The 13347-nt window shown below is 44.0% G+C and overlaps 1 protein-coding gene across 15 annotated transcripts in view; it reads left to right on the top strand.

The window, feature by feature from the left end:
* TANC1 (tetratricopeptide repeat, ankyrin repeat and coiled-coil containing 1) overlaps window positions 1–13347 on the top strand; it is a 239589-nt gene that overhangs the window by 207657 nt on the left and 18585 nt on the right. For all 15 annotated transcript variants that reach the window (XM_058694414.1, XM_058694489.1, XM_058694453.1 and 12 more), the window contains one exon: window positions 2014–2092. In XM_058694414.1, coding sequence (XP_058550397.1) covers window positions 2014–2092 — 79 coding nt within the window. The remainder of the gene's footprint in view (window positions 1–2013; window positions 2093–13347) is intronic.

Raw genomic sequence — 13347 nt, 5'->3', positions numbered from 1 at the left:
AGACATGGACATACACACACACACACACACACACACACACACACACACACACACGTGTGCATGTATACATACATACTGAAAGCTGGCTTAAATTTGGCATTTAAAACATTAAAAGTACACATATACAATATTTAAGCCAATACAATACACTGCAACAAGTTAATTGCAGAAACATAAGAGAATGCAGCTGTCTTCTCTTAAGATAGGCATAAAAGAGATTTATAAAAATAGGAAACAATGCCAGCCAACCTCCCTATATGTTTTAGTTTTGGAAAAAATAGTAATTTCACTTAAAAAAATACATATTTCATAACAGTATGTTAAATGTTACTGTGTAATAGGTTTATTGTTTCTTTAAAAAAGAACTATAAATGTGTTTTTTAAATACTCATATACAGAGAGCATGTTAAATACACAAATAAGCAAATGGAGATGTTTTTCCTTTTTTAAAGTGCTCCCTAAATCTGCATGGGAACGCAAAGTGTGAAAAATCATCACAGGGAGGACAGTGAATGCCACATTCATATGTGACCTTTTTCTCAACTCCTGTTAAACTCAACCTGTTTCAAAGCTGGCTGGGAGGAATGCTGTGCCAAAGCAGCCTCAGCAGGGCCAGTAACTGTCTCCTAGAAAAGGGCAGGGCTTGTTCACCAGAAGCCTTGAAGGGTGTATGCATTTGCTAATGCTGTTATAACAAGTGACCACAAACTCCAGTGGCTCAAACAACATTCATCTATTTTCTTACAGTTCTGGAGGCCAGAAGGCTAAAATTAACATGTCCAAAAGCCAGTGTTCCTTCTGGAAGCTCTATAGGAGAATGTTTCCTTGTTTTTTTAGAGCTTCTAGAAGCCTTGTATTCCTTAGCTCATGGCCCTTCCTCTATGTTCAGAGTGCGTCACCTTAAAAATTTTTTTTCACATTTATTTATTTTCGAGAGAGACACACAGAGTGTGAGTGGAGGAGGGGCAGAGAGAGAGGGAGACACAGAATCCGAAGCAGGCTCCAGGCTCAGCTGTCAGTACAGAGTCCGGCATGGGGCTCGAACTCACAAACTGTGAAATCATGACCTGAGCTAAAGTCAGACACTTAACCGACTGAGCCACCTAGACGCCCCTCAAAGTGCGTCACTTTTACCTATGCTTCTGTCATTCCATCTCTTCCTGTGACCTTGATTCCTCTTGTCCCTCGTTTGAAGACAGTTGTGATTATGTCAGGTGTATATGAGATGAACACATGGGTAATTCAGGATAATCATCTCATTTCAAGATTCATAATCACACCTGCAGATTCCCTCTTGTCCTATAAGGTAACATTCACAGCTTTTGGGGATGACGATGTGATCATACTTGGGGCTATTATGCAGTTTACCCATAGGGTATGGATTGGGAGACTGGGAAATGGCTTCATTATGCTCTCCTGTTGCTGCTGTTGCACAGGGTGGATGCTGGCTCCGGGCTCACATAGTGTTCTTTCCCCACGAGCCAGCACTCTTGCCTCCATACTTGTGATCTCAAGCTCTTTTTGATGGGGAAGAAGGGAAAAGAACTAGGGAAAAGAAGAATGATGCTGTCAGTAGAAAAATCTTCTGGACAATACTATTTATTTTATTTTATTGAAAAGGTATATATTGCTTTGTTTTGCATCTTTGTGAAAAAACGGATTCACCATCTTCCTGCGATTTATGCAGAAACTGCACTTTGTATGATCTCCCGTGTCCTTTGTTGATTAGGCTGGCATATTTGGGTCATGTTGGAATTCATTAGAATTCTGAGTACCTAGTAATCCTGAACAATGTTGCTGAAATTCACTGAGGTTTTTTTTATTCTTCTCAAAGTGAAAATGTGAATAGCATATGAATTATGCTTGAAAACAGTTTTCATTATATTTTGTCTCCTTGTGTAGCATGAGATAATTATGGTTAAAAAAACAACACACTTTCTCCTTTGATGCATGGGATATAATAAGCACATATGGCTGTGAGAACTCATTAAATCACCTCGCCACTTCTGACAGGTGGTCCAGTGCTTGCTGGGACTGGAGAAGGAACATGAGGTAGACGTCAATGGCACCGACACGCTGTGGGGAGAAACAGGTAATTATGGTTCCACTGCTTATAGTCTGGGCCAGCTTTCTTGATGTTTTAGCCCCCATTTTGGCCTAAGTTATCTTAAGAATTACTTGAGATACATGTTAGTCCTATTCTTATTTTATCACAAGGCATTTGAAGTTTAGAGCTTTTAAAACTTCCCAAATATGGTAAAACTTTTTTTGAAGCAAATCAGAATAGTTTCGAATTTGACTATTAGTTCTTGCACTTCTGATGAGTCTCTGTTAGAAGTACCTGAATAAGATGGTAGTTTCCGCTTTGTGGAGTCTTCTGTATCCTGACGTGGTCTTCCTATGAACAATGCACTATGAGCAGGACAGGAGCCTCACATTCAGATGAGTCAAAGTTGCTCAGCAAGGAAGCCTGCAGCCTGCCTTATAGAATGAGAGCAGGACTCCAGCCTTGTGGGGCCTCTCTCAACTCCTGAATACAAGCTGCCAGGTCCCTTTTCGCTGGCATGGATATATGTATTTAACTGAAGTGTGGGAGGGGAGCCCCAGGTGAGTGCATCATAATGAAGATCTGAGTTGGTTATTTGTCAGATTAACACAGCTAACGCTGCTTTGAAATTTTCCATTTGACCGAATTGGTATTCAAAATATTCAAAATATAAGACTTTATGAGTTGTTGTTTAATAGATGTAACCAAGAGTGCTAAATGCATTTCTGGGCTGTGTCGTGTGTGTGTGTGTGTGTGTGTGTGTGTGTGTGTGTGTGTGTGCGCGCGCGCGCACGCCTAGTGTACAGACATACCTCGGAGACATTGCAGGTTTGGGTCCAGACCACCACAATAAAGCAAATATCACAATAAAGCATGTCAAATGAGTTTTTTGGTTTCCCAGTCCATAAAATGTTATATTCACACTAGACTGTAGTCTGCTAAGTGTGTAGTAGCATTATGTCATAAAAAAAATGTACAGACCTTAATTTAAAAATATTTTTTGAGGGGCGCCTGGCTGGCTCCATCGGTTTAGCATCCAACTTCAGCTTAGGTCATGATCTCCTGGTTTGTGTGTTCGAGCCCCGTGTCAGGCTGTGTGCTGACAGCTCGGAGCCTGGAGCCTGCTTCAGACTCTGTGTTTCCCTCTCTCTCTGCCCTTCCCCCACTCACACTCTGTTTCTTTCTCTCAAAAATCAACATTAAAAAAAATTTTTTAAATACTTTTTGCAAAAAAAAAACCTGTCCTCTAAGGTTTTAGGGAGTCATAATCATTGATCCCAGGTCACCATAACAAATATAATCATGAAAAAGTTGAAATATTGCAAGAATTTACCAAAACATGACACAGAGACACAAGTTAAGCAACTGCTATGAAAACAAACCTTTCTCACCTCAGGGTTGCCATAGACTTTCAATTTGTAAAAAAACACAGTATATGAGAAGTACAATAAAATGAGTACAATAAAACAAGGATGGCTGCGTATGACTTCTGTTTCTGCCTGCATAGAATTATTTCCAGATATTTCTCAATTATTCCTAACAAGCCAAATGGTAGTGTGTCGAGTTTATCAGGTAACTCATACTCAGAGTTCCCCAGCAGGAAGTACAGGCCTGCACTTCAGAGCCTCCTGGTGCCCTCTCTCTGAGGCTGCTGCCGTGTACATGGTTTATAAAGCTAGTTTGTGGTACGTTGGGAGGGGGTGGCCTGCGCCATGGTTCCAAGGAGAGGGCAGGACCCCAAATGGGGTTCAATTATGCTTGGGCTCAACGTGCATAGATTTAAATATTAATAAATTTATGTATATATATATATATATTTATATACATATTATTTATATATATATATAAAATAATTTAAAATTAAATACTCTTGATTCCACAGAGTCTTTCCTCCACCCATTTAAATAGCACAGGTTGCTTTGTAATTTGGCAAAAGAAGAGTGTCCATCCACTTCCATATTGTGTTGTGGGTAGCAGACCAGGTCAGTGCATGACCCTGCTTTGTGCTGAGCCAGAACGTCTGAATCCCTGCCCTTCAATTGCCTGGTTAAATAACTTTGGACGAGTTACTTTGCCTCCTTGTCAAATGAGGTAAATAGTACCCGCTTTCTAGGATTGAGGCAAAGACTAAATGAGATAAGGCAGTCTTGCCCAAATGAATGTACCCAGTGATAAGACACCCCCCAGCCTGACATGATTCACTTGCATCTAGAAATTCTGGTTCCTTAGTTCTGGGATGAGACTGGGACTCTTGTTTCTTGTTTTCTCAAACAAGTGTTTGAGGTGACATGGCTTCAGGGCAAGAAGAGAACGTCTGTAGAACGTTGTCTAAAGGGCCTGACTTGGGGATGGGACACGTGAGAAGTACCCATGATGGCGATGTGGCACTCACTTAGGAGAAACGGAATCTGTGATCTTTAACGTTGACTTTTTTTTTTTTTTTTTCCTGAGAAGGGCTGCCTTTGAGGGTGCTGTGTGAGCATTGTTTTGTCTCTGATGACCAGTCCTGAATTTCAGTATTCTCCCCGCTCTGCTCTCCCCTGTGGGACTCTGAGGGGAGACCCCTAAGAGAAACTACAGCTCTCCCATCAGCCTTGATGAGAAGATGAGTAATGTTTCAGCCAGTGTCTTCCAAAGGCTGGTGCCCAGCGCTCAGATCACTCTGCAGCCTGAGAAGCAGCTCACGCTCTTCCTTGGGCATTAGGGGAAATTTCATCAGCCAAAAGTTTGAGAGACTTTTTAAAACTAAATTTAAACCAAAGAAAAAGCTAAGCACTGTTTCTCAGGCTCAGGGGGACCCTGTGACTGTGTGTAGACTGTGTGTCAATAAAACCAGTCTTGCCTTTGCTCCATTTTTCTCCTTGGTATCTTTCTCCTGTGTTCCTTCAAAAATGACCATTAATGTCTCCTACCCCAGGTCCTCCCAATTCCAGGTCTGTGCTTGTCAAAAGAATACTTTGGAATCTCGCAGAGGATATTTTAGATGAGGGCACACCTGCACGTGTCCAGATTGGGTGGTCTGTGTTTGGGATTGGCCACGAAGTGTCTACAGTACCTGACCCCGAATGCCTTCTGGAACAGAAGGCCCTGGTAACGATAGCATGCGTGTGTGGGTCCGCTCCTGCTCCTTGTTCTTACCACGCAGCAACCAGGCAGGTCCCCAGACTGTGTGGACTGCCCCACTGTGTGCACTGTTTCTCTTTGCTGGGACCCTTGGAAGTAAAAGCAGTTATTTTGCTTCCTGGTTTTGTTTGGTCCTCATTCCTGGGTGTGGTCAGTGGTGTTCTGTGTCTAAAGCACCAAGTGTGAAGCTTGTCTGTCTCCAGCCACAGCCCAGGGGCAGGATCCTGTGAGTGAGCCTGTCAGGGGTGTGGGAAGATGACAGAAAAACTGGAAGCATCGTATGAATAAAGTGGTTCAGTATTTCTCTTTGAACCCTTGTAGAAGCTTATACAGGTCTGTTGAGTATACATTTAGTTTGAACAGCTTGGCTTTAAAATACCAGCTGATGGGGTAACCAGGGAGGGTCTCCTTGGTCTGTTTTTGGCTCCCCTTCCCATTCTATTTCTGTGCACTGACACCCCCCTGTTTGCAGATGGCAGCTACCTGTCCTTCTCTCACAGCCAGTTCTAGAAGTGGGAGGGCTAAATCTGTGCACAAAATCCTTCCCCACTTTTCTGCCAGGAGAGACCCTTGTGCTCCCTGTGTATCTCCTTTATATTGCAAAAATGTCATTTTTATGCCTTTTGCTGATTAGAAGTTGCATGTCACTGGTGACAGGTGATGACAGCTGACAGCCAGAGAGGAGGGAACACAGGGAACAACAGACCCATAGAGACCCCTGGTCACTCAGGCCAGTCCCTGTGGGGTTGGTGGGAGTAGGGACAGTCCTATGCCTTCTGTACCCTGAGCATCTCCCTGCTGATGACCTAGAGTCCTCAAATGTCATCACAGAAGAGGATGGTTCCTATCTTAGCATTATTATTATTTTTAATCTTTATTTTTGAGAGCGAGAGAGTGGGGGGGGGGGCAGAAAGAGGGAGACAGAGGATCCAAAGCTGTCTCCACACTAACAGCAGAGAGCCCGAGGTGGGGCTTGAACCCACAAACCGTGAGGTCATGACCTGAGCCAAAGTCTGACACTTAACGGGACAAGACACCCAGGTGCCCATGGTTTCTATCTTGAGTTTTAAGAGACAAGAAAGTATAACAGATTTTAAAGATGCTCATCTAAAATAATAACAATATTTAATTTGGAGGTTTATTGTAGTAAACCCACAGTTTTTAGAAAACTTAAAGGATATCTCTACTGGTTTTAGAGAATACAGAGCTTAACTTATGTAGGTCTCCCTTTCACCAGTATCTGGGGCCATTTGCTTTTCCTGTCTGATTGCTATTTACAGGGTCCAGCCCTTGGAAAACCTGCTGTGTAGTCTGGTAGCTTCTAAGCACTTCCCCTCCGGTGGAAGAAGTGGTGGGACTTGTCAGAAAGCACCAAGCTACCGAGGAGGGGGCTGCTGACGCGTGCGGCCACCCACAGCTCTGCCCTCCAGGCTGTGGAGCCCCTTTGCTCCATGACATTCCCAGGCGTGGCCAGGCCATCTCAGGGCCCTGCTTCCAGGGCGGCCTGGAAGATGACAAGAACCCATCAGATGCTTGTGTTATCTCTGTTTCAGGCATTCCTCAGCCATGACAAGTAATCGCTCCCACGAAGTCCCGGCCTAAGTTACTGTTTCCATATCCATGTTTGTTGTGGATTAGCCCAAACTGAAATGATCAGAGATGCCTAACTGGTGACCTCATGCTGTTGCAAATTGTCAGAGGAACTGTGTTTCCAAGCTGCAGGCAACTCTCAAGTCTGTGAGCCTACTGTCTGTGTTTCTGGTCGGAATTTCTTATTCTTTATAGGGAGATAGAGGCTCTTCTATGTTAGCATTTGCCATTTTACGTGCAGATGTGCCTGTCTGGTAAGCAGGGCCTTCCCCACCCGTGACTCTTTTGGGTCACTTTACAGTTGACCATTTATAAATTTGATTATTGATGTTGATTTGGTCAGAGGTGGGTTTTCCCAAATGGTAGGCTTTAGGAGAGCAGAAATTTTCCTGTCTCTTGTGCTTACCTGTGTGAACAGCAACTATTTAATCTAGTATTGTCTAACCAAACCTCCTGTGATGTTGGAAATGTACTCTGTGCCCTGAAACCTGGTAGCCACTAGATACTGGCCTTTTGGGTGCTTGTCACATGGGTGTTGGCTGAGTGAACAAGTGGGTTTAAAGAAAACAAAACCAGGGGTGCCTGAGCGGCTCAGTCCATTAAGCATCTAACTTTGGCTCAGGTCATGATGCTATGGTTTGTGGGTTCAAGCCCCGCATCAGGCTCTGTGCCAACAGCCAGAGCCTGGAGCCTACTTTGGATTCTCTCTGCCCCTCCCCCACTCACACTCTGTCTCTCTCTCTTTCTCTCTCTCAAAAAAAAAAAGTTAAAAAAAATTTTTAAAAAACATACAGTCTTTGGGCAAGTAACATTAACCTTGCAGAATAATTTGGGAGAAATTTTGTTGTTGGGGTGGGGAGGGGTAAGGAGCCTGGTGGCTCATAAGGCACTAATCTTCTGGTTTCCTTGTGTCTGTCATAGCAGAGACCGTGTCCTGCTGGATTCCAGGCTGGCTTAGAAACTCTTGTCTGAGTCACTGGTGCCGCAGGTGTGCTGAGGGTGTAGTTGGGTGCTGGATCGCACCTTTGGGGACATAGCTGTTAACAACCAGATGTGGTGTGGGCATGGCTGATAGCACAGAGTGGCCTGTGCCAGCCCATGCTTAATGTCCCCCTCCCTGCACTGCCAGCCCAACTGCTCACCCTAGATGTGCTGTGTCCTCATACTGTTGTTCCCTGGGAAGTCCTTCTTACTGCTCGCTGGCTGGTCTGTCAGCAGGCCTGGGGCTCTGGGCTTCATGCCCAGACAGGATGCTGTCATGCCCATGGGCTGACTGCTCCCAGGGCTCCCCTGCCCTAATTTCTGCAAGGGGATGATGCTCTGTCAGGGGGAGTGAGAAGTCTGGCTGAAATACCTCCTCTAAAGTGTCTTTTATGTTGCTCATGCTATTGCAGTTGGCAAAATACTTTAGTTGGCTAGTTAGTACTTCCTAAAGAAGTTTAGTCATTGTAAATACCATGGTTTTTTAATGTCAAAGTTATTTAAAACCCCTTAGTTTCCTCTCTAACAAGACCAGAATCTACTTCACTGTAAATTGAGTAGATTATTCAGCTCCATGGCCCTCCCTTTTCCTAGCAGGTGGGGGCAGTTTAGTTCTACATGTGTATTAATCAAAGTTCACTATTTTCTTAATTCTGGACAGAATTGTGGGTAGGACCTCGCTGCCTCTGGACCTTGAATCTGAGGCCTGGCCCTGTCAGCTGGGGTGCAGCGTTTCCAGGCCCATCTTGGAGGAGGGTGGTGCTCACACTAATTTCCTTACTGGACCGTGCAGCCGGGGTAATGAGTCGTATTGCATCCTTGATGTTGCCCTCTTGTCTCCATGGAACTGCTTTAATTTCCCACTCTGTGGTTCTGCCCACCCTGCCGGAGGTGGGGTGTCCTTCAGCTCTGAATTGCAGGTGGACCCAGGCCATGGACGGCTGAGCCTATCACACTCAAGGCTGCCACAGAATATGGTGCATGCACCCCAGGAAACAGGATGACTTATTGTTGGTTGAAAAATGACCCTTTGGTCAGATTTTACTTTGCTTTTTTAGAGAGAGGAGGGCTATCACATGGTAACAATTTAAAGCAAATTTAATACTTACTCCAGTAAGTATTGACTTTGGCATTCAGACTACATTCTGAGATGTATGGGCATCTCAGAACAGATTTTCAGATGAGAGACTGGAAGAAAAAGCATTTGTCCATTGCTTTTTGGGGCATGTGGAGAACTTTTATGTTAAGGAATTTGCTAAACGTATCCTGCTGAGGAAAGCAAAGTGACTTATTATTGTATACCTAGGATATTCAATTTTTGGAGATCCTCTGTATCTCACCAGTGCTGTTGTTGGGAAATCCTTGTCAAGGCATCCCTTCTTCTACTGGTGTTTAAGAAAGTATCTAAGATGAGTAGAAATCCAGGTTTTGCCAATCCAAACAAAAGTAGTTCTTGATTGTCTTTGACCTCAAAACATGACAGAGGGGTAATCCAGGACCCTAGAGGATGTGAGGGAGGGGATACCTCAGGATGAGGATTGTAATACAGGATCCTGGAGGATATGGGAGAGGGGTAGCTCAGGACCTGGAGGGGAAGGGGAAGGGGCGTAGAAGGGGTGGGGTAACCTAGGACCCTGTAAGGGGAAGAACAAAGTGGGGGAATGTAGGGAGGAAGGGCTAACCCAGGCTCTGCAAGGAGGGAGATGGGCGTGAGGGTCACCCTCAAGTAGAGACAGATTTGGGGGTAAGAACTAAGGGGACTGGGTTTGTCTGCACCCTGTCTTTTTACTGTCCTGGCAGACCGCTGGGGTTTGCACCGCCCATCCCCACCTCGCTGCCCCGGCGTAGGTGTGCTATGGAGAGCCATTCCTCTCTGCTGACAAGACAGCAGAGATCAGCTGACTTGTGTGTGCCTGCCCTGCAGGACAGGTTGGCGTGGGGCGGGGGCAAGAAGTGGGGCAAGTTGAAAACCCACAGAGTGCATCTCGCTGCAAATGAACCGGTAACCTGGCCACTTACCTACTGGAACTCTGTTCATGGTGCTTTTGCTGTGCATAGAGTCCATCCTTCTTGTGTTAATTCCACTGTTCCTTAAAAGACAACAGATGCCTTCGGCATTAAAAACTTGTACTCATCTACATATAAGTAGCTTAGAGCACCTTTACCTACAAACACTGTTGCTTGTTATTTCAGTCACTCCTGGAAGAACTATGTATGGTTCATCTGCACTTCCTCAGAAAAATCATAACTGTTTCTTTCAAATTCTTATTGAAGTGTTTGGATCCTTCCTTCCTTCCATCCTCTGGGCTGAATGTGAACTTGCATAAGTGTATCTGTGGAAATACCCTCTTTAACCCTGACCCCTTGCATGGAGTCCTGCACGTAACTGTCCTCCTTCGGGCATGCTCAGCCCTTTAAGGAGAGAAGGAAGAACCACACATTACATATGCTTTAAATAACGTGGTGTGTAAGAGGGTCTATCAAAAATGTGAGCATTCTCATCACACTTTAGAAATGACAGCTGTGAAAAGCTGTGTTCTGATTTTTTTTTAGGACAAAGTCTGTATGAAATGTGATTTATGTTGTCCGTGTTTTAGGAAATTGTTCCTAAATTGAATTTGTTATTTATAGTACATATTATTCCTCAAAGGATTTGCAGAGACTTATTTGAAATAATACATAAAAGAATAGGGAAAAAATAATGTCAGAAATAGGACACAAGAATTTGCACAGATATTCCTGCTCCTGTGTCCTAAATGTTCATTAGATTGAGCTGTTTTGGTCTTAGGATACCATGTGACCAGAGTTGGAAGGGAACATAATCATTGTAGATTATTCTTATTGTCTGTGGGAGAAGGCTTAACAGTTCTTCAGGAGAAGAAAAGTGTTTTCTGGTACTCTTATCTAAAACAACATTCATAGTCTGATTAGTTGGACACATATATATTTTTTAAGAGAGTGTGCGTGCACGAGTGTGTGGTGTGGTGGGAGGGGCAAGGAGGGGTGGAGAGAGAGGGAAAGAGTATCTATCCCAAGCAGGCTCCATGCACAGCACAGAGCCCAGTGCAGGGTTTGATCCCACAATGCTGGGATCATGAGCTGAGCCCAAATCAAGAGTCAGACACCTAACCAACTGGGCCACCCTGGTGCCCCTAGTTGGATATTTTTCAGGGGAACATCCCAGAGGCAACAACATAGGAGTTAGGATCTCCAACTTCAATCCTACCTCTGCCTCCCACTAACTGTGTGACCTTAGGCAAGTTGATTAACTTCTCTGGGCCTTATTTTCCTCATCTATAAAACCAGGATGAGCAATACTTACCTCATAAAAGTTAGTTGTATAGTAAATGAATTTGTGAACTTAAAGGGCCATGAAGTGTCAGTGTAGAAAGCATTTTATAGGTATCATGATATAATATTAAAATATGTTAGGATTTTCCTGTTTTGATTGAGAGCATGAATCCAGGTTCATTCATTCAGCTGTTTGGATTTAATTCCTGAATGATATTGATTGGCTGTGGGTTTGGGGAAAATCATGTAACTCTTGTGACTCGATTCCTTCACCTCAATAAAATGGACAGTCACTGAATTCAAAGGATTCTTATCAAGATTAAATAAAAATTCACCCATAGTATTTTAGCCAGAGCTTGGCAGTTGTTAAGTGTTCAACAGATGCAGTATGCTGCTAGGGTTGTGATAAATTAGTATTAATTATTGAATGTTATACTATACATTTGGTCTGGATAGATTATTGAAATGGATGTTTAAGTGATAGAACCTTAGTTTGCAATTACTTTACAGAAACGAAGGACAACAATGACTTTTGGTTACATGCGAAGTCCTGTTTAGTGGCAATTATAAATTTTATTTCTGTAATGAATTCCTTGGCAATTTGAGGTTCATGTTTCGTCTTTAATTAGTCTTTAATTATCACACAGAGATTGATAGCATGTTTTTACAGAACTTTTCACACATCAGGAATGTCCTGGTTCCTTAGATTTGGCCCCTGTCTTGTTTTAACCTCCATAGGTAGGTCATTGGGAGCTGGCGTGATGTGATGGGGAGTCACCGTTTCATGTGATGCTCGGTTGTTGCCGGTTGCTTGGTAACATCCATCCTTTCCTCCATCCCCCAGGTCCTCCTGGGGGACTTCTGCCAAATGGAGAACACTAAGGCAGGGTCAGACCTAGGACGGTGTTCCCAGCCATTACTTGGGAGACTCTCTGAGCATCTGGGTGGTGCTGGCTTCCCGTTCATAAGGTCACGGAGCCCACCCAGCGGGGCTTTGTTCAGGGCTGGGAGTGCTAGAGACTTTTGAGGGGTTCATCCCTCAATTCAGTGATATTTTTTAGTAAGTAATAGCGTAAGAGTAAAGAGTAATCTCTAAGAGATCTCAGTAAGAGTAAAGAGTAATCACTCTTTATTGTGTTTCATTTTACTCTTTATGTTGTTGAGAATTACATTAAGTAACTGCCTGGTCCCTGTGGAGATGAAGAATTTATAGCTGTAGGAAGTTGTTTTTCTGTCTAAGGGAAGCCTTCCCATCCCCTGAACAAAGGAAGCAAATGCCTAACAGAGCAAGGCTATGGGGTTTGGCTTTTATAAATCTTAGCCCTACTCCTAGCAGGTGGATAAGGGGGTGTTGCCTGCCTTTTGTTTGGGGTTTGGTGCTACTTTCATTCAGGCAGAGAACTTTGGGGTTAGCCTGTCAGAGGCCCTCAGGGTGGCCGCCCAGCCCAGCCCATACTCAGAAGAAAACAAAGCCAAACACAGCAGGGGTCAACTTCCTCCGTAACAACTTCTAAACCAGTCAGTTTTTGGAAATCAAGGGAGAGAGGCTGCCATTCCCAAAGAATTTTTTTTTTTTAAATCATAAAATTCCTGATTACATTTGACCTCTTAGATAAAATAGCTGAGAATTTTCCAGCATTTCATGCACACTCTTTACTTTTGTTCTCCTCCTTTGCAGTTGGGTGGGGTTTGTCCAGAGAGCCTTCAGCTGAGGTTCAAACATCACTGCCTGTGGCACATCTAATGGTTTCCATCTTGATTGCAACTAGATGACATTTATGAGAATCCTGCTGCTTATTATAAATGTTGGCACTTTGGGGTTTTTTTTTTTCCCCACTCACTTTTCTGACAGACAGGAAAAGTCAATATATTAGGAAATAAATTGCACCAGTAAACATAAATATATAAGCAAAGCAGAGCCACTCTGCCCATGTCCCTCTGTCAGCCATCTGGGCCAGCATGACTGCCCCTTTGCAGGTGCAGACGGTCAGGCTCACGTGTTCCGCTCCGGCCTCGGAGGGTGGCATGGCAATGTGTAAGGAGTGTCTGAAAAGGCCGCTGTCTGGAAGTGGGAGCCGCCACTGTGTGCACTGACCTGTCACCCTTCTCTCAAGGTCTCTAAATTAGGGACAGAAACATCTGAGGAGGGGAATAATGATCCATTGTTAAAACCCTCAAGCCAGCCATCCTGTGCCTGTGTATTTGAGTGACAGATCTGCCATAAAATGTTATAAACAGCCCTGTTTGTGGAATGACTGCGTTCCTGGCAAGTTGACAATTGAGTGTTTGTAAATCAGACCTTTGCCCAGAGAACT

Source organism: Neofelis nebulosa, chromosome 2, assembly GCF_028018385.1.
Source record: "Neofelis nebulosa isolate mNeoNeb1 chromosome 2, mNeoNeb1.pri, whole genome shotgun sequence".
NCBI lineage: Eukaryota > Metazoa > Chordata > Mammalia > Carnivora > Felidae > Neofelis > Neofelis nebulosa.
Note: the sequence above shows the minus strand (reverse complement) of the source record. Positions and strands in the feature narration are given on the sequence as shown.